General features: G+C 41.8%; 2 protein-coding genes across 8 annotated transcripts; one reads left to right on the top strand and one right to left on the bottom strand.

The window, feature by feature from the left end:
- Positions 677 to 26,987, bottom strand: METTL22 (methyltransferase like 22). Of its 7 annotated transcripts, none has more exons than XM_021411460.1 (11): positions 11,628 to 12,056; positions 10,931 to 11,255; positions 7,737 to 8,087; positions 7,321 to 7,361; positions 7,092 to 7,236; positions 6,549 to 6,620; positions 5,947 to 6,000; positions 5,270 to 5,350; positions 4,358 to 4,460; positions 3,398 to 3,566; positions 677 to 1,948 (listed from the first exon to the last, which is right to left on the bottom strand). In XM_021411460.1, exons 2-11 carry the CDS (start codon positions 11,058 to 11,060, stop codon positions 1,913 to 1,915), a joined length of 1,182 nt encoding a protein of 393 aa, XP_021267135.1. In that variant the 5' UTR covers positions 11,061 to 11,255; positions 11,628 to 12,056; the 3' UTR covers positions 677 to 1,912. The 7 variants fall into 7 exon arrangements, with proteins under 7 accessions (XP_021267135.1, XP_021267136.1, XP_021267137.1 ...); XM_021411461.1 differs by having other exon boundaries at positions 10,931 to 11,828; positions 11,946 to 12,055; XM_021411462.1 differs by having other exon boundaries at positions 10,931 to 11,828; positions 11,942 to 12,054.
- On the top strand, positions 12,768 to 27,470 carry TMEM114 (transmembrane protein 114). Its single transcript, XM_021411468.1, has 4 exons — positions 12,768 to 17,105; positions 17,599 to 17,679; positions 26,405 to 26,542; positions 26,885 to 27,470. Exons 1-4 carry the CDS (start codon positions 16,715 to 16,717, stop codon positions 27,115 to 27,117), a joined length of 843 nt encoding a protein of 280 aa, XP_021267143.1. The 5' UTR covers positions 12,768 to 16,714; the 3' UTR covers positions 27,118 to 27,470.

A 27,743-nucleotide genomic window follows, 5' to 3' on the forward strand; every position in this document is an offset into this window, starting at 1 on the left:
AGCAGCTACTCCACACCACAGAGCCGCTTGTTTATTGTCCCTGAGTGGAATGGTGGAGAGAAATGGAACAGTTAATGTGGAAAAAATTCATGGTTTGAGATAAAGACAATTAAACAGGTAAAGCAGAAGCTGTTCAAGCAAGCAAAGAACAACAAGGAGTCCAATCACTGCTGCCTGGTCACCAGGACACCAAGCATCCATCACGAGTAGCAGCTACTTGGGAAGACAAACACCGTAACTCCAGAAGTCCCCCATCCCATCTGCCCCCAGCTTTTTATTCCCAGTCAGGACATCAGGTGGAATGGAACCTGGCGCTGGGCAGCTGGGACCCACGGTCCTGGCTGTGCCCTCTCCCCATGCTGACTGCAAGGGCACCACCAGAAACAAAGACCTTGATGCTGTGTAACCAATGTTCAGCAACAACTCAAACACGGGTGTGTTACAACATCGTTTACATCACAAATCCAGAACACAGCACAGTCCAAGCTGCTATGAAGAAAATTAACTCTGTCCCAGCCAAAAACAGTACGATGTCCACCCCTTACTCCACACCCTTGAAGTAGTGTCAGGTCCCACCCTAACCAACACATTAATCAGCACCCTTCAATGTGCACACAGATATCATTCACTTAGTCTGTGGGCCACCTCTGTGAAAGGTCCGTAACAGACAGATACATGCCAACATAATGTAATTTTTACTTTGGTTATACTCACAGGAAAAAGGCATCATCTTTCTCTAATGACCTTTCATCTCATTAAACATGAAAAATAGAGAAAAATATATCTTCATGCAAAATATACCTTAATGCTCATGCATTATGAAATAACTGACCTAAAAGGATGAAGCTAAACCAAATGTAAAACAGACTTTCAAAAAGACAACCAGATGCTTCTAATGTGATGTGTGCACACTCCCACGAGTCACAGGCTGGAACAGTTTTATCATGACGTTCTCACAATGCTAAGGAACCCAGCAGGCACAAGGATGTAAGTGACAGTGCACATATGGCAAGTGATACAAACATAAACACTACAGTACACACAAATGTTATAATGAGTATAAACACTCTGATTTTTGGTTTCATTAATAACACAGAAGAGAATTGATAAATACGTTATACTTTAATCCAAAAGCTAAGGCACTGAAAGCCCCATCTGCAGGGGGAAGACGTTCTGGGTCACTTTCTTCCCAGCCTCACACGTACACACCGAGAGCTCCAACATTTAAAGAGCAGTATGTCACTTCTCCTTCCTAACCTCAACCTGGCAAGCAATGAATAGCTTAGAATGCCACCAGGACAATACAGCTCCAAGACCTCTGTGGAACATTTGAAGAGGCTCAAACTAAACACACCTTGCCTCATTTCCATTGGGACAGTTGCCCTAAGCTAGAATGATTCAGGTAAGACAAACCCAAAACGAAGAGCTAGGTTTCATAAACAGATTGCTTAAATGAAAGTCCATGAATGACAAACAGGTCTTGCCCCATAGATTGTTTCACAGTTGTCCATAAATACAAACGTGTAACTCAGATAAGACTGAGAACAGTGTCCAAGTTCAGAAAACTGAAAAGTAATACCCATGGCATCTGCAAATCGGCCACATGGATCAAGGTTAAATACCTCTTTGTTAGAACCTAAAGCCTAAGGCATCAGTCCTGGAGAACGTGCAGCACTGCGTCACTGCCACAGCTTCTCAGCCAGCATGTCCTCTGCAGATCAGCATTAACCAGTTTCGTAACAGGAGCAAAGAAACCACATCCTAAGAGCCAAAACCAAAACTTGCTGAGGTAAAGCAAATTTGCATGGATTTCCTTTCTGAGAACTCAGTTCCAACAGGAAATTTTTCCATAAAACATCCCCAAAAAACACATTATCCTTAGATTAAGATCTTCTATTTTCTCGTGTCCCTGTCATGTTAGCTGATCAGCAATGATCTTCCACAACTCCTATGAGGGGAAAAATTCATAGTTATTTTCTCAGATCAGTGGATTGCTATTACAATAAAGCTCAACTTGCACACACTCTCTTAATTCATAGCAAATCCATTTATATGATCTCCTACAACAACCAACAAATTATCTTTGCGATAGAACAACAGAATTGAATTCTTTATTCTTACAGTATGATTTTTTAAAATAAAAAATTTATATATAGTTCAAATAATTTCTAAAACTAATTTCATTGGTCTACATAATCTGCAGTGTTTTGACTGAGAATCTCGCTCTTTTTCTTAGCCTGTGTTGACTTTCAATAACGTTAGCAAAGATGTAACTTAAAGAACAGTCCATTTACTGAGGAATCAAGGTCTCACAAATGCATATCTTACACACACACTTCTCAATCCACTGCAGAACAAGGATGAAAAACAGACACTTTGTTTTTGTAGAATAAATTAGTGTAAGTTTTTTCTGCTATATAAAAGATTAGTAATCAGACTATCATTTCCCTATCACCATAACATCTTGAATTCTGGCAATGTACTTCATGATGAACAAAAGGACTTTTGCATTTAAAAGAATGTATCAATTTCAAAGGCCAGTAGCCTCCTACAAAAGGTATGCAGAAAATAAGGTCACATATTTAGATATAACTCATCTTATACACTTGTAGACTTATTATAAAACATTCATGCAAAATCTTATGCCTGAAGGAGTCAGCACTAAGAAAAATAAATTCATCTCATGAAACTGCTGTGGACTCAATAACCGTACTGTGCTTACATACCGTGCTACACAAAACAGTATGCTGACTACATCACCACAGATTTAGAAGCCAGTACAGGACTTGCAAGTTCTCCGCAAAGGTCTCTTAATTTGTATTGCTTTAGAAGCTAGCAAGCTACTAGCTAGCCTGCAGAATACTCATAAGAGCAGACAATTGGAAAAAAAAACAGAGAGGAAACCACGAGTGCTCAGAATGTAATTAAAATAATGCATCTGATACATCTCTAAATACCAGAAATTTACTACTCATTGACCTCTCCATAGATTTTAGAACATTATTACCTTAACCCCGAAGTGGGAAAGGAATTATGAAAACTATAACATGAAAGTTCTTTTACATTCAAAGAAATGAAGAAGATACTGGTCCATTTTCCAGTCAATCACAAAAATTGTTATTTTACAAAGTACCGGAGATTGCACTCATTTCCTCAAAGGTTAAGAAACAATCTCAGCCACTGAACTGCTCTGTAATAGAAAAGGGCATGTTATGCCTATTTAGTATAGGCTAGGTAAGCACTGACAATCATTTTAATACAAGAAAAAGCTAAACGGAAATTAATAAGAGCATAACCTTTGTTCTTCTGTTCTTACTTCATGTTAAGTACACAGCTGAAAACTAATTTCAGATTGCTAGCCCAACATATGACATTTATTTTAATCAAAGCCACTTACCAACTGCTCAATCCGTTCATAAATGAGAAACTGGCAGAAATCAGGCTTAATGGGTTCCACACTGTATTTCATTTTTCCGTCCTGACGGTTCTCCAAATCATTTAGAGTATTTCTAAAATGACTGTAGGCTTCACATGTAACATCCATATGTCTTAAAGTGAAATTCAGTCTGGCAAGAAAATATTTAATTCAAAACTTTTTTTCTACACCAGCGTCTTAAACAGCTATGTAACTTACTCCAGCTAATGGGAAACTTTGGTCTTCTCAAAGTAATTCACTTTCACAAATAAAAAAATAACCCCCCGCTGTCCCCAGAAAGCCTAAGTCTCATCAAAAAGCCAGTAAATCTTGGATGAGCCTTTCCATTGATTTTAGCACATTTTGCCTCAACAAAATCACTGGCTTCATTTTTGGGACAAACACTTTGGAACAAATCATGTGAATAGCTATAGCTTACACAGCTTTGAGCAAAATCTATTTATACATTAGTTTATGAACAGACTTGAACTTAAAACTACTCAAAACCATGCAATTCCTTGAAAGAAAACAGAAAAGCAATTGTTATGGGGGGATGTGGGCTAGGAAATGTACGTATGTCCCCATTTTAAGCCCCTTCATTCTGCTGTGTAAGCACAGGACCTCAAAAACACAAAGCAAATTTTGTCAGACATTACAGAATACGTTAGACTGGCCACCTACTGATCTTTATTTGCACAAAGATTACCTAATGCAAGACAAAAGGAAGATCACAAAAGCCACACTTTACTGGAGATCAAATTCTGAACTAATAAAAATTAAACAAGTTTAACAAATGCTCGTACTGGGATTCACAGCAGCCTTTGATTACCAACGCGATGAGAATCAGAACCTGGCCTGCAGGCACAGCAGGGATTTCTTCCAAGTAAAGGAAAGAATATAAAACTTCAGTCCTTCTTATATTAGGATGCTGGTAATACTTGCCTCTTTTCTATGGCTAGGAAAACTGTGCAAGAATGTTTCAAGTTGTGTGTGATTCTGTACAGCATTCTGAAAAAGGCATCCGTCAGATCATCGTCATAGAACACTACAGGAAAAACATTAAGAGCATATGGTATTTACATTTAAGCATAGTATTTACTTAAATCTCAGGCCTGAAACAACAAGAAGCCTTAATTTGATTATTATAATCAAATCATTATTTTACCTAAACTCCCAAGGTATTACACATTTAATGGCAACAGTCGACCCATGATAGTATCCACTGCTGCTCTTTGCAAAAAGAAATCTTAGAAAATTTCTCTAATGACAATGGGAATCACTTCTGTCAGGCAACTTACAGAGCTTTAACAAGATCTCTCAGCCTGGAAAGACCTTACCGCAAAGCTAAAGAAGGCAGGATATCACATACCACATCTCTTTTTTTTTTTTTCCACTTAAGCAAGAACAGGAAAAAAAAAAGCCAGAGAGACGCAAGGGGACACATGCAGTGCCTGAAAGTCTTCCCACACTACAGAGCATGCTAGTCTGGCCACCTATCTATCTTTACTTGCACCAAGGTTATCTGATGCAAGATCAAGGTAGGACAACAATACTTAACTCTTCTGAAAATCAACTTAATCACTTACGAGCAATTATGTTCTTTGACTAATTTATTTAATTACAAATTATAAGGAAAGGCTATTAAAGTTTTCAGTATCTTTTTCTTCTATTGCTCATTCAGACAGTAAATAGAATTGTTATTAAAAAATACAGATAAGAACACTTGAGGCAGAGATTTGACAAACAGGTAAGGATCTGATCTATCACATTTCAAAAGCAAACTAGGTATAGTTAAGTTGTCCCTCAAAACGCTCAAGTGATTGATTTAAAAGCTTGCTGCTTATATTTCCCTACCATCAGCTGCCATTATCACAGTACAGTGGTCATGCAAATCAGCAATCTCTTCTTCAGACCAGCTATAAAGAGCTTCTGGATCTGCAACAAAAAAGATAGCTTTGGTGTATACCTTTAACTGACTCAAATGTTTGAGAGACTGAAAAAAGCCCAAGCATTTTACCTCCCCTGGTGATCAGCTACTCAGTAAGCAGAGCAACTCACTAAAGGGAAATCACAGCCTCCCCCTATTTGCTCTCTGAAGTTCCCTTCAGTCCTTTGCTTTTGCTTTCCCCTCTCTTCTATTTCGCTCAGGGCTGACAAGCATGAGTAAGTTCACCTTGGCATAAGAATTTACAACCAATTGCTATCCTGCAGCAAGATCACAGATTCAGTCAAAAAACAAATGCATTTTCATGCAAATTTTGATTAAGCTTCCTCCTATTGTGCTTTCTAAAATTTAGAAGCTTCCTCTCAATATCTGCAAACCATCAAGCCTGTTAAGCTGCCAGTATCAAGTATTTTCATTAAACATCTAAAGTCCAAGAAAAGCTATGAAAGCATAAGGATGATTTTACTTCCTTAAATAGCTGTTTTATTTTTTGAACCGTTACGTCATGCTACTACAATACAACTGATACAGAAACCTAAAAAGCAAAGCAGGATTCATAAACTCAACTACTGTAACAACTACCTACCAGTGCAGAATTCATCTTTCAGCCAGTCCAGTTCTTTTACTTTAATTTCCCCTCCTGTGGGTGTAGAAAGATCACAACAGTCACAGTCTTTCAGCCAGTACTGAAACAGGTGGTAAGATGTATTAAGAGGACGTATGAAACAAATAAGACTGGACATCATTTGCAAAACCAGTCATCCACTGACAAAAGGAGAGCACGATGAACTTAATCATCCGAAATAGCTTAATTTCTTTTCTACATATCACCTGCAAGTTACAGAGTTCAACCTCTGTCATTTACACTCTGTTTACATGACCCTTAGCACCCAAATATCCATGATCCTCACAATTACCTCCATGAAACAAACACAACATAGGAGCCACAGCTGGGCTTAACTGCTTACCAGAGAAAGATCGAATATATTGCTCCTTTCCAAAAGAAACTGTCCCATTATGAAACACATACAGACTTCTTGCATCTTTCTAAATGAGTCGCTTTTAACCAAGACAGAAATTTAATTTACTAGTAAACATGCCAGCCAGCTTGCCAGCAACTTAAGCTGTTCAATCCTACAGCAATTCACAGACAAGCAATTGCACAAGTACTGTCTGTACAGCACTTACCTCCTGGCTCCATCAGGTGTTTGTTCAGTGCAACATTTTGTTCACACATGGCCAAAAGATCTTCACCAACATCTGGAAAAAAGTAAGGACAACATTCAAAAAGGGAATGTTTCACATGTGCTATACATTCCTCTGACCTCTCAGACTATTATGTCAATTTCTCTCAGTCTGAAGTAAAATTCAGAGCAACTCCCTTCCCTGATGGCTGCTTCCCTAGTACCCTTCTTGCTTTTGTCTTCCATTACTAAGCTCCATGTCATCCTTGAAAAAAGGAGTTAGATTGCTATGCTATTTTAATCTAGGCAAACTATCCTGAACTCAAAGAAAATATTTGGCTTTTAGAACTCTTACATCTGAAATTATTACTGCTTTTCCAATCCGCCATGAAAGTGCTTGCCATTTTTCAATAAACAACATAATTTTATACGCACTGATACCAAATTAACAACTAAAAAAAAGAGCAGGCGATGATGAAAATCCCAGGATGGAAGTACTGCTTTGTGAAGTTCCATGAAAATATTTCATTACAAATAACTGCCTTGCCTGTGCAATAAACTCTGTTGGCAACCGTTCCCATGATAATGCTTGTAATTCCAGTGCCACCTCCAAGCTCTAGCACCGTGCAACTCCTGAACACATCCCGTTTAAACAGAATATAATCAGCAAGAAGAAAAGCTGCACGCCAGACCTTTGGAGAAGAGAAGAAGTTAAACTGGATAAATTCTCAAGCACAATCCACAAACAGCAAGATAATACAAGGTACAATACATACCTGTTTACCAACATCTTCTAAGGGGGTTGCCATAGTATGCTCTGTGAAAACAGAAAGAGAGTATTATTTTAAAACACTGTTCAAATCAAGTTCCATAGTAGCAAATTTGAAAAGTCAATTAACACTTCCCTTTTAAATCTAGACCTAAGCATTCTTAATTCTACACAGTAATACTGGATAATGGTGAAAACTCCACGTTAATTAAGGAAAACCATTTCTCCACAATACTCAATTGTCCAAATCACTTCTGGAGAAAAACTGTTCTTAAAGCACTTAACACTATCACAGTACTATTTTGGTTCATTATCTCCTTTGATTTACCAACTTCTCTTTCATTTAAAAGACCAACTTATTTTTCTTTTGTTACACTTGAACAGATATTTATTCAACTTCTTGAACATAAGCCTACTATTTACCTATTTTAACAACATCGCTGCGAGTGCATTCTTGTTCTTCATCTTCAAAAGCAGTTTCTTTTCCTTTCATCAGAATTACAGGATATACTCTATCCCTCACTAGATCCTCTGCCTCTAAGTCACTGGCACTTTGAGGTCTCCTGACCACTTCCAAGTCTCCGTCCTCATCTAGCAGAGCTTCTATTCCTTCTGTATTCAATTCCCTTTCGCATTTCAGACTATCCCCATCCTTGTCACATAGTTCATCTCCACTTCTGTACTGGTGTTCACTTTCAACTGTAGTTTCTCTTGCATATTTCTTAGAGGCCTGATCGTCTGTGTTCCAAAGGAGTTTGAAATATGACAGGAATACTGCAAGAACATGGAGGGGAGGAGGGAAAAGTTAAAGATCAGTGCTAGGAAAGAAGAGAATCTATATGCAACTTCCACTCGCATGACATTTTCATATGCAGTTCACATACCAAAAAATCTAGAGCACTGAAAGTGTTACAGGTATCCTGAAATACAGTTCTACTCACTAGGAAGAAATATTTGTGCTAGTTCTGTCAGTAGGGATAAATGAAGCACTACCAACATCTGCTGGTTGTCTAAGCGTCTACTCAGTCACAATTCACATTTTCACCTTACTTAAAAACTTGTTCAAGCAATCAAGAAAAAAATGGTTCCTTTATCCTCTAAAAGATCTTCTATTGAGATAAGCTTAGACCAAGTTGAGAGAAGAACGAATATCGCAAGTTAGGAATTATATCAACATAAAGAAATGATCTCTGTCTTAAAGGAAACAAAGTTCCTTTAAGCAAAAAGTAAAAGGAATTTCTTTTCTATTTTCAAACTCTTTCGAGATTCAAGTAACTTCACACCTTGTGATCAGCTTAAAAAAAATATGAGACAGCACAAGTAGGCAATGTGCCTCCTGTCAGCTTAGGTTGGACTTACTGACGCTTCTTTTTAAAGCCAAGAAAATGTCTAGTGAAAACAGCCTACACCAGCAGGACCTATGAAGAATTTATTGGGATTGAGTTCACTCTCACCAAAGGGAAACTGCTTGCCACTCTCACAACAATTTCGCAATTTATGGTGTGCTACTTCTGTTGCTTTAAAGGCATCCAAAATTGGATATACAGGATAGTACTGTAACATGAGAGAAGTCCTTCTCCAGAGACCCAGCTAGATCTTATAAAAATCTTCATTGCCTATCCTAGCATAAGAAACTGACTCATTGGTGAGTCGGTTACTCTTTGTACAACAGCCACATTAGATGGATTTGACTACTTAACGCAATACAGGATGCATCAACGTATCACTGAATCACAGAATACCCCAAGTTGGAAGGAACCTCACTCTCTAAGTCCACCCTGATCCTCAGAATTTCAAAATGGAAAACTGATCCAAATAAGCGAAGACTAAATCCCCATGAGGTCCCCTAAAAGCAGCAAAGTGGTGGTTGCAGACTATTGCTGGATTTTTTAGAGTAAAAGCTGTAGCACTACAATCGAGCCTGGTATGGGAAATTTGTTTCTCTCTCAAGACTATGGACATTCAGAGTACATAAAACAGATTGTTGTATTATTGTGTTGAAAGGCTCTTTGTGTCAAGGAGAATCACAGCGAATGAATGCTAAGCAGTATGAAAACGCACCACAGCATTAATTACCTGATTTTGGCCTGATTAAGGTAATAATTATTATCCACCACCTTGTAAATTCTTTTAGCCTATCTTCACTTGCAATTTGTTGTTGTTGTTTTTAAACTTCAGCATGTGCTTGAATTATTGCAAGTTTCTTTTATTTTTTTTTAAAAACTAATTAGCACTTCAACTCTGTAGCAGAAATGCTAAGTCACAGCTTGAACCAGTGATTGAGCACCTGGGGGGAAGGCAGGGCCAACCCAGGGGAGCTCAGCTGCGTGCAATGCACCTGAGTGTCAGGTAGAGCCAGGATTCAGCCCCTTCCCAGACCTCATTTAAGGGTTGGCAGAGAAGGGAGCAGTATCTCCCTGGAAATCCCTGCCTACCTGAATAGGATAAAGAGATTTTTTTTTTCCTCTGTTTCTGTGCCCATGGCTGATGCGTTCGGGCCTATCCTGACTTGCTACAGCCTAGAACTTCGCTACCCTGCTATCACTGCTGCACCTTCCATCACGTTCTAGTGTTACAAGCACACTTTACGAACAGCTTCAAGGTCACTTCCTTTGACAATTTTATAGAAACCTACAAGCTGATAGAGACAGTCACTTGCCAATTCATTTCCACTAAGGGCTTGATCATTTCATTTATATAAGCCAGTCAAGCTCCTTGCTATACTCAAGATTTCTTGGTGCCAATTTTGGAAACAAAAATAAAATCCCACAACATATAACAAAGCCATTGAGTTCTTCTGGAACAGATGGTAGATCACCGTTTCAAGAATTTATAAAAAACATAAATTACGCATTTATTTCAAGTGACAGTATTTAGAACTGCTGGCTTCTCACTTCAAGTTTATACGCAAGAAAAAACCTAATTTCTTAACATGATCCCCAAGGTGCTGACATGAGATTATAGGTATGTAGCAATCAGAAGGACTAAAGCGATGGAAATAGCGTTACAAAAAGGTAGAAGGAAAATACAGCGCTCACCCAGATCAGAAGATTTTGGGCTCGTAGGGAAAGGCTCCCACCAAGGAGGAATCTCCAGGAAGAGATCCTTCCTCAAGGGCAGTCAGCACTTAAATGAGGCCTAAGAGGGGTGGAGCCAGGCCTTCTGGTCGCACAGGTGAATTGCCTTCACCTGTGCTCCCAGGGCTGACTGGGCCTTTCCTCCAGGTGCTCAATCAGTGGTTCAGGCCATGACTCAGCAGTTCCCATACAAGGTAAATGAATAGATATGTAAAATTAAGCTTGCACAAAAATTGATGTTACTTCTTAGAAAGTAACTTAAGATTATTATTATTATTATTATTTTAAGATGGGCTGTTTACAAATCCACATTAATAGTTTTATGTAGCTATTTTCATGAGCAGAATCCAGTTAGCCCTCTTCCTGAAGAGGGAGCAGGAGCAGTTCTGCTTCTGGCTGGAGCAAAATACGTAACAATTACTATCAACCACTCAAAGGAGGACTAAGATACATATATAGTGTATATATATATATATATAACGTATAAAATACATTGGAATGTAATTAAAATACAGTTCCATCAGTCTAAACATGCATTACCTGGTTGTCCAACTGCATTCAGTCGTACCATGAGATGTCTTTTGTTGGGACAGTGCAAGTGCACATCAGAAAGGACGGTGTCACTTTTGAACGTGAGATTATCCATCTCCTTCTCTGTTACGTCTCCCATGGTACATCAGTGTGAGGGACACCTACGGGGACAGCTGCCGTGGCCAGGCAGCCTGCTGTGAAGCAGCAGCCGCCATGGAACTGTTCTGCTCAGCACAGCCTCAGGATGCAGCTTCTGAAACCTCGGGCAAGCTGCAGTCACGCGAGCTCCACTGTGTCCTGGTGAGATACTGGGTTGTGTATGGGGGTATCCAACCTACAAGCAAACACAGACAGCTTACAGCTAGCTAACACTGCACCCACAGCGTCAGGAACTGGGTTACACCAACAACAAAGCTGTGGTGCTTCAGTGCTCCCTTTTACAGTGCTCCAGCAGTTACAACTGCAGTTCACTGCAGACACCACATACTCCAGGAAGAAAAACTGCTAATTAACTTGTGTTAAAAGCAACCAACCAACTCCTGAAAAAGCAAAAAAAGAGAAGAAAAAAAAAAAAGGCCACACCAAGTGGGTGAGGGAACAGCCCGGCCTGGGTGCAGGTCTGCAGCTGGAAGGCTCCCTCCCTCACACAGGGCACCTCGGCACATTCTCAGAACCAGCACAGGAAAGGCACAGCTAGGTTCCATACATTTTATACAAATACTGGCTCTTCCTGGAGAAAACCTGGCTCTTCCACACACCCCCTCCAGAAGGGCAGTCGGTGAATGTTTCCCGGTTGTCTCTTGGGTTCTCTATTTTTCTCCACAAAAACAAACAGCAGAAACCCTCCTCTCTGCCCCGTGCCCGCGGCTCCACCGGTTCTGTCCTAAGGCGCAGACCAACACCTCCCCTACGAACAGACACAGAAAAGCGACATTTATTTCCCCGGACACTCTGAGAAAGGCGTGTGAAACATGAGGGCACCGCAGCCGTGAGAACAACGCTACGCCGGCTCACACGCACAGACCCGCGAAGCACAGCGCAGCTCTCGGCGACGGGTGCCTCCCCGCACCGCTCACGCACAGCGCGCCGCCATCTTGGAGCCGGCGGCCCCTTCCGGCGCGCGGCTGACGCGTACACCCCGCCCCGCTTCGGCCCGGCCCACAGCGCCGGCACCGGGCTTGGTGCGCGTTGCGGGAGTAGCGGAAAGGTTGCGTGTCTCACCACGTATCACACATCTTTGGAACTTATGAGAAACGGAGCTCTTGTCGTTTCCCTTCTGGAAACGCGGTTGCTAAAGTCTGGGCTGGCCACATCTGGAGATAGGAAAATGAAAGCTGTCTCTTACATTTTGCCACTTCTTGCCCAGAGCGGCTCACCGCCATTCCTCACTCAGAACAGCCCAGGCCTCAGTGACCACCTGTCTGCAGCCACCTGGAACTGCAGTGAGCAAATAATGCTCTCCATAAACTTAACCATGTGCCTATAAAACAAAACTACTCTGACACCAGAAACCATTCAAATTAGAACAAAGAAAAATCAAATTAATTCAGTCTAGTTTGGCCTGATACGGAGCTCAAGGACAGTTAGGGACCTGCTCATGGCCTTTCTAATGGACTTGGTGCTCAGCCTAAAGACACCATAAAAGGAAGCAGGTGTGTTCATGCCTTCACAAAGAGCAGTCATCTTCCAGTGGCTTTTTCAACCGAACGCACTGTGTGTGAAAAATACTTAAAGCAAAATTCAACTGAACCACATCAAGTCACAAGCAAAATGATACCGTTTCATTACAAATGTAAAAGCAAGATTATATATATATATATATATATATATATATATATATTCCTGGTTGAAAAGGTTCTTGCAATACCGTTGCACAAAACCAAAGAATTTTGCTTGTCTACTGGATAAGAACAGCTGAAGTGACACACCATCATTTTGCTGCACTGCAGCTGGGACTGGTAGAAAAGCCTGCAATGGACCGAAAAATAAAAAATTACAAGTTCTGTGGATTCAGAGAAAGAGACATGACAGCTAATATACTGTTTGTGAACACTTCCGTTGTTAGGGAGCCAAAGGGAGCCAGCAGATAGACAGGAGTGATCCTTCCCCTCTGCTCAGCACTGGTGAGGTGGTACGTGGAGCGGTGCGTCCAGTGCTGGGTCCCCCAGTACAACAGAGACACGGACATACTGGAGAGGGTCCAACATAGGGCCATGAAGGTTCTGAGGGGGCTGGAGCACCTCTCCTGTGAAGAGAGGCTGAGAGCTTGGGCTGTTCAGCCTGGAAGAGGCCCAGGGGGATCTCATCCTTGTCCATAAATACCTGGAGGAAGGTGCAAATAGGATTCAGTCTCATAAAGACATCTCAGCAGACAGGACACCAAAATAATGGTAATGGACCCGGAGGTTGTGTATAACTGCAGTCCAACAGACATGCAGTTTTTCTACATTACACTGTACACTGAAGAAGTGATGTGATTGATTTCCCCATTCATAGTTTTAGCCTCACAATCAGTGCAGACACTGAAAATAACCGGATTCTGTTGAAAGATACTCAAAACTCCGGTTGCTGACTATATTCAATTCAAGGTACATTCTCATCTGATGCTTTAGAACAGGTATCATGAAAGCTGAAAAGCCTGCGGCAGCTGTCCATTATGTTTACTGACCCATTCCCTATCCCCAAAATCTCACTAAAGCAATATATTTTGTAACAGTAATAAAAACGGTAGTTTAAAACAATAGCTTTGGGTCACATTATAATGACATAGACAAAGGAAAAAGATCTTTCTAGGCTTCAGATTAAAAGAGCAGCTATCAGAAAGGCCACAGGAGATCAGGAAGGAACACTAAAACAACAAAAAGCAGCTTAATATCATGTTTTTCACACTGACATTTATGTGTTTGCATCCAGATTATTGCTCTTGTTCAGTGCCGAGCAAGTGGTGCTATGGGCACAAATATACATTTTTTTAATAATTTGATATCTAGTACCATACATTACCATACTGAATTAATATCTTACAACACTGACAAATATTTATCCTTCCAATCCATTTGTGATCTGGCTGATAGTGATTACTCTTCCTTTATAAGAGAAAAAGGTATTAAGGCATTCAGGACTTACATGTCCAGGTAGCACCAAGTGCCTTTGTTTAAATTGCGTTTCCAAAGCAACTTAGTATTGTTTGCAGTACAGCAGGGAACTAAATTAGAAATACTTGTTTCTAGTCTTATGTCCTAACCACAGTGCCCTTGGATGCCCAGGATATTCTACTGTTTTTATAAAAGATACATTCAATCAGAATGAAAAGTGAGAGCATGTACCAGTAAGCTAAAGTGAAATCTGACTGTAATGCTATGAACGCACAGAGTATACCCTGTGTATTTCTGCAGTAATGAAAACTATGATTAGCATCCGCTGGTATGCAAAGTGCTTTAACTTGAAATGAATAAAATGTCTTTTGATATAGATGAAGAATCAGTGAAGAACTTTGTTTTGCTATCCAAGCACATCACACCTGGGTGCTGGCCAGCAGGTTGAAAATTCCTAAATAACTGCTTGAGGTTGAAAAGTTCATGAGAAGAGTAAATAAACAATAATTTAAATGGGCAAGTGCAGCTGTCAGCTTCTGTATCTCCATATTTCCTGAATATCCACTTCTTCCCAGGGGAAGCTTGTCTCACCAGCAAGAAAACTGAATTACGAGGCACTGACAACAGTGCAGAGCTAAACCCGCAGTGATTTCTTTTTCATTAACTATTTTGTAGTTGTTTATCAGAAACGTTCACACACTCATTATAGCATTTTTTCTCCATGGGATCATTCAGAACAAGAATTCACGTGCCTTTGGCACCATTTCATCAGGACTTCTCCCATCCAACACAGGCAGATTTACACAGAATATTTTCTGAGGGAGGTTTGTATGCCATATGTCATATGGCATACAAATTAAAACAATATCAATCCAGTGTCTATGACTAAAAACACACACCAAGATTCTCTTTAAGCAGGAGGAAGAGAGCAAACTTAAGGTGAATGAAAAGCCCTCCTTCACGCTCAAGCACACCAAAGCCACAAAACACAGAAGTGCTCTGATTCTTCAGTAGCAATCAAGAATCATTGTCTTTTAAATTGGGATCTCTAAGCTAGATTACAGGGAAGAACTGCAGAAAGGCATTTGATGCTCACATGACTCTATACCAAATGCTGTCCTAAAATTTTAGTAAAGACTTTAACACTGATTAATGCTCCAGAAAGTAAGAGAAAATTCCATCCATCCATTCTGTCCCATTCCTGGGCCCACCTCGGGGGGTGGTCCGTCTCTCCTGACATTTTAGTTAGACTCTTTGAGGTCAGAAAGCTGCATTTTGCTACACTGCACCCTGTGGGCTATTAACTGACTATTAATTATCTCTGATATCTGAATAGCAGGTTGTACACAAAGGATATTTCTCCTTCTCTGCGAAGATAATTCTACATTAAAATCTAAGCTCTTCCTACTGAAAATCCCAGTGTGAATTCCAGAGTTCGTGTTATTTTTAGAGACCTCGGTAGATTGGAAATAATTAAATCTCTGGTGAAGCCAATCTGTACTACTGGCTTTTTCCTTTCATTATGAACCCTTCCTTGCGAATTCATGAAGATGTCTTGATGAACTGGAATTCTTTCGTTTTCTGACTTAGTACAAGTTCATATTTTTGCTCAGCATAAGAATGAATGCCTAAACAGATGATGCTGATGTGGAAATTAAATCTCCTTGAAGAGCCGATATATTCTTGACATTAGTTTTTCTATCATCACAGTCCTGGCGTAAAAGGGTCAGGAGCTAGCAGGTCTAGCTTTTGTTTTCTGTAAAGTTAATCCAGACAGATTCTACAAGGACGTCCACAAATCCTGATGACTAAAACTAATTATTTAGTAATGTTCCTAAAAATAAGCATGTCTAGAGCTTTGTGGCACCAAGATAGGAAAACAACTGTCCAGGATGCAGATTGTCACAGGCATGCATCTTGTGCAATGCCCTGTTGGGGCTGCTGGGACGTACACAGATGAAGCGCTCCTGCAGTTTTACTCTGCAGCACCCTTTGCTTTCCCTTTACATTAACAGGAGGAGGGCCATGGCAGGGTGGTTTAGATGGACGGATGGCTCTCATCTGGATTTCTGAGAAGCGAGCCGGCAAACCATCTGCTCAATGCGTGATGTTTGTGGGGCCAAGTAAATCTTTCAAGTGAATCTGCAGATAGTTGGAAAAGCAGACAAGTTTGGAGCCCCAATTAAGACTTGTGCCCCAAAGCTTGTTTATATCTTATTACTGGGTCAGTTAATCTAATGAAACATTTCACCTTGTTCCATAAGGCTTATATGGCTTCAATCATCCGATTACAAGGTAACAGCTGTTTAGTTTGTAGATCAACACCAGCACTTTCATGTATCACAGATACACCTTGGAGAGGTAAGAGATGATAGAAGTTCCAAATAAAGATGTAGTTGCTTAACAGTGTATTCCTGAACGGAAAGGCTGTTATAAATGCTAGCAACACACATCCTTGCTTGGTTTTGCACAGCAAAAACACAGGCAGGAGTGATGCTGATGGGTGTGTGTAAATAAACACACTCTCTCCAGGAATATCTCCCTTAGAGCTCATCCTGCTGCTGAAAGCATACCTGATAGCTCGCTGCCACGAGTGGGTCATGATGTCACACGTCGTGCCCTGTGCCCACGACAGAGAAGAAGGAGAATGACCGTGTAACGACTGGGCGTTACTTTGCGCTCTCCTGGGGAGCCTGGGATGACTTCTGAGCGAGCAAGCAAGAAAACGAGGCTCCCTATGGAGCGCCCGTGCGGAGCGCCCGGGAGCTGCGCTGCTGCCTGCGAGCCGCCGCCAGCGGGACCTGCCGTGCTGACACCGAGCGGCACCGAGCGGGCACGGGCATCGCCTCCTCCCGCACCACCCTTCCCGTCAGCGTACACCTCCTCCCGCGGTCCGGCGGGCAGCATGAGGGTGAGCCTGAGCGTCCTGTCGCTGCTCGTGGCTCTGGTGGGTGCCTCCAGCTTCGTCTTCCTCGTGGTGGCCATCGCGACGGACTTCTGGTACATCATCGATGCCTCCCGCCTGGAGACGGCCGCCAACGGCACGGCCGCGCTCAGCTCGCACTCGGGGCTCTGGCGGACCTGCCGGCGTGAGTGGGGCGGGGGGGGGCGGCGGGAGGGGCTCCCGTGCCGGGCCGTGCCGTGCCATCCCTGGGCTGTCTGTAGCCGGGGGCCGCCCGCCCCACCTGGGCTCTCCCTCCATCCACGGAGGATGCTCAACACCTGACTCCTGCTATGTGGCAAAGGGGAACGAGCAGAGCGAATTTTCTGCTCTCGTAAAGTAGTTCGGCGTTAACTTTTAATTCAGAGCAATTGAATAAGCGTTAAGCATTTAGAAGGGAAGAGATCTGTTTTCATTTGGCTCAGGGGAAATTAAGGGGCGGAAACCCAGCGGGGTTAAAGCTGTTCAAGTGACTGCTGCTGATGGGAACAGTATACACAATGCCACACAATGCTCACTTTGTATCTCTAAATCGTGATAACATATATTTGTTATTATAAATTTATTAGATTATTATTTATGCATGATAATAATAATATTTAGCTTAACGCTTTTCTTATTTTTCCCCCCTTCTGTATCAGTTCGGAGCAAGTGCTACCCTTTGATCAACCCCTTCTGGCACGAGAATGCAAACATCACTGACTCACACCGACAGCTCTTACGTGAGTAGCTTCTGTGTTATTTCCCTTCTTTCCCCCACCCTGCCCTCCCCCTTGGGCCACGCACATGCTCCCAGCGCTGCTTTGGAGGGGGCTCTGAGATCTGCACTGTACAGTCACTGCATGTGGTCTCTCAGTGGGATTGCTGTTGGCATGACCCTCTGCTTGATGATGGGTTCAGCCAGTTTCTGCCAGAAGAGCACGTTCCTGCCTGGAAGGGCTGGGGAAGGTTCATGGTTGCTAAAAATAAAAGGCAGGAGTGTTCAGGATTCCCACAGAAGAGTTTAATTCCTGCAAATGTTTAAGCACGCCGTTAAATTAATGTTTAAGTCAGCCACTCATCTACCTTGTCATTGGGATCCCTCACTCTGAAAAAATATTATGTTACAGGAATTTAAGGAAACACATAAATAACTAAAAGAAGCATTAAAGCTCTGTGGAGAACATTGTGCTCAAAAAGTTACTTGAAGTTTCTAACTGCACCTATTGATGCTCTTTTTCTCTAGATTCATTTGTCAGTATCAGACTGTGTTCAGAATGTTCACACTGAACATTTTCAAATTCTATTGGGCTCCTGGTAAAAGATGGATTTGCTCCTTGGCACCACATTCTGCTTGTCGTTTTGCTCATAAAAGAGCTTGTTTATGGGCTTCCTCTTCAATACACCTCTCCTCTCTAATTGTTTTCCCCTCACAAGCAGAACACACATATTTATCCTGTGTCTTTCTCTCAACAACAGCCATTTCCCTGAGCAGCCCCTCCGAGAGGATGAGAGCCTCCTCAGCCTCTCAGAGCAGCACCCCACGGCACAGCCAGCAGTGCAGCAAACACGGCAGAGTGAGCCCGGGGTACTGATGTAATGCAGTTGTGTTGCTGGGAAGTTCAAGTAGAAATAAGCAGCTGCACCACCAGCACACTGACAGGTTGGAGCCAGCAGCACAGACCTGCTCTGTACTTGGAAACAGAAAAGTGCCATTTCTTTCACTTTCCTTCCTTAAGACAGAGAGCCTTAGCTGCATGGTGACGGTGAAAATTGTGAAGATAACTGACAATGATTGTCTGCTGCAGCGCTGAATCCTTCGAGAGGTTCCCAGTTAACATTTCACTGATTAAACCTAACCACACCGCTCACATTCACATATGGGCACCTCAACCAGTGAGGTTAGAGGTTGTCTAAAATGTTAAGACAAAGTTATGTTCATGTTTGCAAATGCCACAATCTGTAATTCCTCTCAGATAAGGAGGTTTTATATTACAGCCCCTCAGTGAAAGCTGAATTCTGCCAAAACAGAATCAAAGACTCTTCCCAGAGCTTTTTATTATAAAAATGGCATTGGCTTGGAAATAAAGGACACCTCTTTGGTAGTCAGGCGGGGAAAGAAAATAGCGGATATGTGAAAAAATGGGATCCATAAGTGCATGTACAGACTCTTCAGAGCCTCAGAGAGATTTTGTCTCTCACATCAAACACTCTTTATAGGTTCTTGGGCAGAGCCTGAAAGCCCGCAAAGATACTGGCGTACTTTATTTTAAACAGGCGTGGTCTGTCTAAAAATGAGGATATAAGGACACTTGAACTCAATGAACCTGCTAGGTTTAATTAGAATACCCAACAGAGTGAACTCCGATACTTTAGATGCACAGCTTCAGAGAGGTGAGACCGCAGACGCACAGCAACAGCAGCTGTACTTCTAGGAAATACAGATACTTCTAAAAGTGCCATCTGGTTTGGTATGTGTGTTCTACTTCAGCCTTGTGTTTTTTTTCTTCAAGTGTTTTCTGACTGCGGTCCCTGAATCATATTTAGGCAGATCCAGGCAAACCTTCATTGACAACAAATTCTAACTAGACTTTCATAGGACAATTCTAGCACCCTCAGTTCCAGTGCAATTAGGGTAATTAGGGCAATTTCTTCATGTGTTGCTATGCAGGACGAACAACTGCATCGCCTTCATCAGTTACTTTAAAAAATGGCATTTTTTTCTGTGTTCATTTGTGCATTGGCAGGTGTCAGTGTGAATAACACTCACAAGGCATTAATCTCATTCTGCCTAGATGTACACCTGCTTTTCTCACTGCTTGACTGGCAGGCTGAATTTCAGCAGTTCTGTTAACCTCACCCGTTCCTTGCCTGTAATTCCCAAAAAGCTTTAAAGCATTGTCTCCTAGTGCAGGCACTTAAGTCTCTCATCAGTAATCTTGCTCTGCTTTTTCCAGTGTTCCTATACTCCTTCTGGCATGACTTTAATAGACACAAGTGCCAAAAAGATGGGAGAAAGTCTGTACCTGCGTGCAGAGAGCTGGGTCTAAGTGAAACAGAAGTGCTGGTCGCTGACAGAGGACAAACCCCTCATTAGAGAATGAAAAGCCTTTGTGTTCTCTCCCTCCACATTTCCAATCTCTCCTATTCATCTCCAGCAGTTTCCTTGTAGGCTTATTGCATGCTTCAAATAGAACTCCAGACAAAACAGAAAAATTGGGCGTTCAAATTAAAGTTCCGTGCTACCAGCAGCATTACTCAGGCAATCAGCCCAGGTCTTGTTAACCCTAAGAGTACGACGTACTTTCCCATCACTGGAGCACCTCTGAGGTGTTCCTCTAGTGGCTCAGACACAAGCACACCTTCTCCTGTACATTAAGCTTCCAGTTCTTTTCTCACCGCTCCCTCCAGCTGAACATACGACGCATATTCACCCCCAACCTCACAGTGTAGAAAATGCTTTCAAACTACAGATTACTTTATAGAGTAATTATGTATTTGTTTGAAACACCAGCCACTGTTTAAAGAAAATATGACCAGACTACTTCCCACTAGCTTTTCTGACTTTTCTGCTTTTATAAAATGCTTTTCTACTGGAGGTGTGTATTTTCCTCTGCTCCATACAGGGTTTTATGAAATATTGTGAAAAGATCTATTTCTGAGGGAAATGCCACTAAGCTTTCCTAATGTAACTACCATTTCCTTTTTCTGGATCTGCTCTGCTAATTCGATGTAATGGAAGCCTGTCCATTTTGTGCAGAAACCAAAAAGCCTGTTGTGCTTCTGGGCACTTCTTTACAAACAGGGGTTTTGACAACAGCAGCCCAGGGTGCAGCAGGCTTTGCATGTCTGAAACGCCTGAGACGTTCTTGAGTTGAGCAAAAGTACTTGAACCTACCTAGTACCTCTCCAAACGATTCCTCAGCCAGAAGGACCGAGCTGCCTCATCCCAGAGTCAGAGCCAATCCATTCAGCAAAACATGAAAGAAGTCAAACTTACCACTGTCACCAGCTGGAACAGCAGTGGCAGCTGAAATGAATACATCACAGAAGACAGCAGCATAAGTGTAAGTAGGTGAAAAATCCCTAATTTCTTCTGCATGCCTGCTGTCAAAATTTTTACTCCAAGCTGCTCTTAATCTGTGTGTGGGCAGTACAAGGTCTTCTACTATGCTGGGACATCCAGTCAAAAGGGATTCAGCAGTCAAGTGACTGAGCACTCACACACAGCCTCTGGTATTGTTTCTGCTCCCACCAGTGCCAGACAGATGGGATTACAGCGAGAGTGTCACTTTCCATCACTTCGACACTTACTAAGGTCTGCTGGTGACCACCAGGGCTAAAGACAGTCCACTGAAAGCCATCTTTAAAGCTGACACCTGTCAGCAGAAGCAGCCCGGATGCCTTTCTCCTCCATGCATTCTCCTGTGCCGGCTATGGGAGACGGGCAGAAGGAGTTTGTCCGGCCCTCACACAATGGTAAGAGGTGGATGCTGCTGATCTCAGAGGAAGCTGTGTTGGGAGTTCCAAGCAGCTTTGCCATTTTCCAGGAAAACAAACATAACATTCAAAACCACAGGATCAGGTACAGAGAGAGGGAAATTGGTGTATAGAAGGAATGGTATTTAATCTACTGAATCTTCTTCCCAAAAGTTGCTGTAAAATCATTTCTTAAAAAAAAAAAAAAGTTTCACTGGAGGAAAGGTTACTCTTAGGAGTTTCTGTAGCACATCAAAACAACATCCGTAATGCATTACGTGACAAAAACTGAAGAGACCATTTTGGGCCAAAGGTGGAAGCAAATGAAAAATTACAAAACACGTAATTCCTCTTAAAGTTTCTTAACTTTGAACCCCAAGCTGGAGCTGCACCCATTTACACTGCAGAGCTGGGTTGAGTGTTACAAAAATAATGCAAGAGAAACTACTGCTAGTTATTAATGGCTGCCTAGTTTGCCCTGACACACAAAAAAGCTGCATTAGGTACCGCTGGCAATCCTAAGATTTTGCTGACCATTGTGTCCAGTGGGTGATTTTCCATTACAAGTCACTTTTTAGTGCTCTCCTTTGTTCCTGAGCCATCCTGTGAAGATCAGTTAATGGCTGTGGTTTCCACTTATGTGCCACTGAAAGAAAATGCTCTTCTTGTAAAAATGGAGACTGGAGTGTGCAGCTGCCCATCCACAACCACTGAAATTATTCTCCCCAGTGTATTTTTTACAATCATTAATTTACTCAGACCCATGAGGCTGCAGACAAGTTAGTGCTTCCTGCAGGGAAGTTGGTGCATCCTGTAGGAAAGCAATCCCTGCTGTAGAGGCAGTCACTGAGTACCCCTGGTGTTATCATGGAGCCTCAGTTTCTTGCTCAGCAAAATTAGTTTAATAACATAGTTAAACAAGACTGGATTTCCTGACAGCGCGTGGACCTACAGTCACTAACCAGCTGCATCCACTCTTCTCCGTATTCTTTGTAGTTCTGCTTCATCTTCACTGAGTTGAATGTCTATACAGGATGCCTGATTCTTTGCTTGCCATTGCATATTACCTGGGGAATTTACAGCTCTTGACAATTTTTCCATGTGGCTTCAAGTTACCAGAAGGAACCAGTTAGGGCTGGAGCAGTTGGCAAGAGCCAGTGTGGAGGCCATACAGTAAAAAGCACTAAATGACGTACACAGAAATTCTGTCTTAATTGCTATGGTAGATGTATGCCTGAATAGATTTGTTTTGTTTCTGAGCAACAGTACAGAGGTCCTTCAGAGGAGTTCTGCAATACAACATGAACCCTGCTGTGCTGCTTGTGTTTATCATTCTGTCCCTTCCTAGCACTGAAGGGTTCCATCAGCGCCCACCTGTGCCAACTCCAGTATCACTGTATTTCTACTACCTGCAATTTATCTCTCAGTTCAGCTCAGACTTGTCACCAGGGAGCAGCACAAAGCTGACACCTGAAGTCCAGAGCTCAGCTCATTCTCCTGGGACACCCTCACCCTGTGAGGAATTCTCCTTCATCATCTGTTTCCTACTGAATGGGACCCTCATGCCCTGTGGTTCTTGCACACAACCTCACATGTAGCTGCAGAGAGCAGCTGTTGGCCTTTCAGTGCGCTGTTCCATCTGAGCCCTGCCAAACCTCTCCAGAGCATCCCGCTGGCTGTGCTACTGCCAGCATTCTGTTTGAGCTCTAGGTTTTCGTGCAGCGCCTTCTGACTGGCTATTTAGTTACAGCTGGGGAAGATAAACAGGTCTTTAATTAAGCCCTTCTGAGCTGCTGTCATTTGGAATATTTCTGATGAAATGACTGTTACAGATTTCTAGAGACTACTTGCTATTACAAGCTGTGCAAACAAATCCAAAGTTAGTTTGAAGCAGTGGAGCTCCAGCATGTTAAGAGGAGATGGTAACAAAGCTGCTAGACCCGCAGCTGGTTAGCTTTGATACCAGTCAGTTTTTGTAGCTCATTGCAGAGATCTCTGTTACGAACTACTCATCAGCAACTGTGCTGGACTGTAATTTAGAAGTGTCTGCCAAACTCACAGACCTGGATACACTGCGGATGTCACTCTTGCAGGCATTTGATCACAGCTTTAGTAAAGCAGCTTTGGCTAGCGAGTGTAAAACTACATGAAGATGCATCGAGCAATTAAAGTACTTTCAGTCCATGGAGGCAGAGTAGTTTTTAAATGTTTGTCAGTTTGTTAGAGTATTGGATCTTTTGGGCTCTACCGACAGGGAACTCAGGTGCTGTTGAGAAACAGAAGTGGGAAACTGAATGCTGCTGCATGGGAAAGTGTACAGGCCTTTTCTTGTGCAAAATGCTTGTTTTTTCTTTCCACTACCAATTTTATCAAAATGAAGCTTTATACATAATACATAACCAAACTGTATGTTCCAACACAACCTAAAAAAACCAACAAAAACATCTGACCGCAAAATTTATGTTTGAACTTTTTTCAGAGATGATTACTGAAGGCAGAAATACAGTAAAGATATTTTAAGTCATGTCCTTCTATAAACTAATTCTGTTCCTCTAATCAAGGAATATAATAGCATAATATCATATGCCAGACGGCATGAATTCGAATTCCTGAGTGGTTTCCATGGCAGCATTTTAGAATAAGTTTCACAGGCAGTTGCAGATTGCATAGAAGCAGCACAAATGAGTATTAGGTACTGAACGGGAACACAGGAGGTGATAGAAGTGCTGTTTAACCAAATGCAGCCTGTTGAATATTTGATTTTTAAAAAGCTGCAGGGGATTCATGAGGTTTGCAGGTTTCAACCAAGATATCCCTAAAACTTATTTTTGCTGCAGAGGGCAAAAAGATCAGAGTTATTCTGCCATTGCATGCAGCTGTCACAGATCATTAATGTAGTTTATGACTCTGCCCAGGATAATACTCTGGTATGGATTTGTTCTCCCTTTGGCTCAAAAGAAAGTGCTCTGTATAGTCTTATCTTCTTCACTGCACTTGTCCTAGCTGAGGTTACAGTCCTAGATGCAGTAATTGAAGTCACACCGCAGGTAGGAAGTCAAAGGAATGCCACTAGTGCTACTGAAATCAGGTTTGGTAGCAGCAGCTGTGATGGTGAGGGACACACGGGAAATGACGAAGCACGGGCCCAGTAGCAAGCTTGCTTATGTGGCTTCACTCCCAGCAAAGCCAGCTCTGAGGACAGAGTTGCACCATTCTTACTCTTGCTAACTGCATCAGATTTCATCCCCCTGAGGCCTTTTCACTTCTTATCTGAGACTAGTATGACTAGATCTAAGAAGACACGTTCATGGATATCAGAATGCTGAGGGGAATCAAAGTCAGACCTAATACTCTCAGGAAGCACAAAACTTTGTCATGTGCCACATTTTTCTTGTGAGCATATTCTGTACTGCACAAAACAAATGATTATGTCACATTCCACTCATGTGAAGAAATCAGTGGTGTCTGCCTTGTTCCCATGCTGGCTGTTCTTAGCCTTCCAAGTCTCCCCAAGCACAGCGCAGTGTTTCCAGAACACCAGTCACCAGAACGCATGGTAGGTTTTCCCAATAGAACCAAAGCTTTCTAGTAGGTCATAGTATTTTAGGGAATTGCTACCAGTTCACTGCAAATCTAAATGCCGTCTTCCTTGTTTTCATTATAGTCTCATTTCTGGCTTCCCTCAACCCATCTGTTCAATTACCGAGGTAGGTAGTGAGGAACTAGTATCTTTCGTGACAATGGATCCTCACCTAATTAACCAAGTAAAGTTGGCGCTGCAGTGTTCAAGTATCATTCACAGGTCACAGCTCCAAAGAAACAGACTGAACTAACTTACTGAAAGAACAAAGCACAGAAGCAACACATTGACCCATGGGTGTCTCTTATCTTTATACTTACACTGTAGACGATAAGCTGGATCCTTCACCAGTGGCAAGTGGTATATCTCCACTTCAGCAAAGAGTTACAGTGACTTAAAAAAAAATTGATGATCTGCCCATACACAAACTCTAATCTCTTGACTGACTCATTTTCCTTGGGAACTAGCTGATGTTCCATTGTTCCTCTGTGAAATTAAATGGGGCACTGAAGCCCAGAACCCTTCAGAAAACAGAATGTAAGTTTTCCATTCTGAGTAACTCTGCTATATACTCTGCTCAAACTCTGGTAAGAAATAAGAGGATATTAGAAGCTGATGCACTTGTGCTTTTGTTATTATTCTAGAAGAGGTTGGTTGAATATTGTAGATAGATTGTGTGAGAGAGAACAATGAGACAAGGATGGTTTATGGTGGAAAAAACAGCGTGATACGAAAAAATACACAACAACCCTGTTTACACAGCTATTAAGATATTACAGGGATCAATAAGGACTAATGTAAAAAATTTAATATGAGAGGAAGCAACCAGCATAGGTTAATGTACTTAGTGAAGCTGCTGTAGAAAACAATGACAAACACAGAATCAGAGTTGGATGGGAAAATATACCTGTACTTGTTGTTCAGCTACAACAAAGGAAAAGGTCAACAATTTGGCAGAGGGTATATGATAGAAAGAAAGCATTTAACCAAAGTGTTTGGTAGACTCCATCACCCAAACAGAACAATACCGCTCACTATGATATGTATGATTCAGATAGCCAGGACTACTTCTTAAGGTTGCAAGTGACTACCAGATACCCAGCACACTACCTGCTTTCCAGCTGGGCTTAATATCTGAGAAGAGTTTCACTGCTTAAACACATCTATGTTGACATATCCTTTACCATCGTGGTCTATGAAACACAGGCCGTGGAGGACTCACCCTATGACACCTTTTTGTGTCCTGCCTACTTAAACTGAAAGTGACAGAAATAGTTCAGCTTCTTGTTTTTAACACACAGAATAAGGCTTTGATGCTGACTCGGGGATCTGCACTCAGTAAGTATTAATGCATCAAGTGACATCATAGTAAAACATTAAAATACTAACACTCTTCATTTTTTCTTCAGACATGCATGGGACATTTGTCATCCTGATGCCTCTCAGCCTGATATTGATGATTTTTGGAGCAATGACTGGATTTATCAGTATTCTTGCCAGGGCATATCTACTGCTTCTAATGACGGGTCTGCTTTTTCTTTTTGGAGGTACTATATCAAACTCCTGGCTTAATGGATTTAAATAATAAGAGATTATATTTGGAAAACATCACTTTGCCTTCTGGAGAAAAATGTTGAGCAAGACTTCGCTTTCAGAATAACGCTGCTGTTCATTCATTTTGTGTCTGTTCTGTCAGGATGTGACAGTTTGTTTTCCTCTCATCCTTCCCCAAAAAACAATCTTGACTTGATTTGAGAGGTAGGGGAGCCTTTAATGGTAATGTGCCCTGGGTAGATAAGAAGGAATGGCAAGGATGCCCCAAGAGTTATGTAAGGATTTTGACTTTCTGTAGTGGATTATAACTAACTGAATATGTTTTTCTTACCCAGCTCTGGTTACACTTACTGGGATTGGTGTCTACATTGCATATTCAGCTGCTGCCTTTGAAGAAGCCGTCTGCCTCCTGAGGAGTAAGGATGTCCTGGTAGAAATTGACATCAGGTTTGGCTGGTCTCTGGCACTGGTCTGGATCTCTTTTGTCGCAGAAGTGATCACTGGGGCTGTGTTCCTCCTGGCAGCAAGAGTCGTGGGCCTGAAACGGCAGCGTGAACAGGAATTATGAACAGCAGATGTCACTGCAACAACAGAAAATTCTGAAATGTGGATTCCTTGGTCTGTCTGGTCACTAGGGGGAATAAAAGTGGCAAGACTGTGACTGAGTAACCTGCCAGCTGCCATAAACTGTTATCCTCAATATTGTCTACAAAATACAAAGATTCTGATAGTAACACATTTCTATGATTCTATTCCATGATTCTGTAATTTCTAGTGTTGTCAATAAGGACACTTTTGTGACTTTAGAAGAAAGTATGTTGCACTATTAATATTTCTGAAACAATTTCAGCTGGCAGCTCATGCAGCATCAATACACATTGATTAGAAAGAGAAATTTTTTGCTTTCTCTTCTTTCTGCTATCCCTGAGTACCCTGCAGGACAGTCTGCATGGTCCTCTCTGCTTTTGGTTTTCCTTCTGAGACTCCTGATATGTACGCTAAGATTTCAGTCGTGTTGGCAGCCTCTATCACATATGATACATGATATGCTTATATACCTGAAGCCAGGTACAGAGTGTGGGGGCTACACACATTCAATTAATATTGCACATTTAACGTGGCTTTGTCGTTCATAGTAAAATCAAATGTAAAGGTCCAGAAATAAGAACTTCAGAATATTTGGAGAAATTCAGA

Source organism: Numida meleagris, chromosome 13 (genome assembly GCF_002078875.1).
Source record: "Numida meleagris isolate 19003 breed g44 Domestic line chromosome 13, NumMel1.0, whole genome shotgun sequence".
NCBI lineage: Eukaryota > Metazoa > Chordata > Aves > Galliformes > Numididae > Numida > Numida meleagris.

Excerpts from the sequence above, each read along its gene's own strand:
- TMEM114 (XM_021411468.1), top strand. The coding sequence starts at position 16,715 with ATGACTTCTGAGCGAGCAAGCAAGAAAACGAGGCTCCCTATGGAGCGC. Across the intron at positions 17,106-17,598 it reads GCTCTGGCGGACCTGCCGGC|TTCGGAGCAAGTGCTACCCT; the intron begins GTGAGTGGGGCG and ends CTTCTGTATCAG. Across the intron at positions 17,680-26,404 it reads CTCACACCGACAGCTCTTAC|ACATGCATGGGACATTTGTC; the intron begins GTGAGTAGCTTC and ends TTTTTTCTTCAG.
- METTL22 (XM_021411460.1), bottom strand. The coding sequence starts at position 11,060 with ATGGGAGACGTAACAGAGAAGGAGATGGATAATCTCACGTTCAAAAGT. Across the intron at positions 6,001-6,548 it reads ACACCTGATGGAGCCAGGAG|GAGGGGAAATTAAAGTAAAA; the intron begins GTAAGTGCTGTA and ends CTACACCCACAG. Across the intron at positions 3,567-4,357 it reads TTCCTAGCCATAGAAAAGAG|ACTGAATTTCACTTTAAGAC; the intron begins GCAAGTATTACC and ends TTTTCTTGCCAG.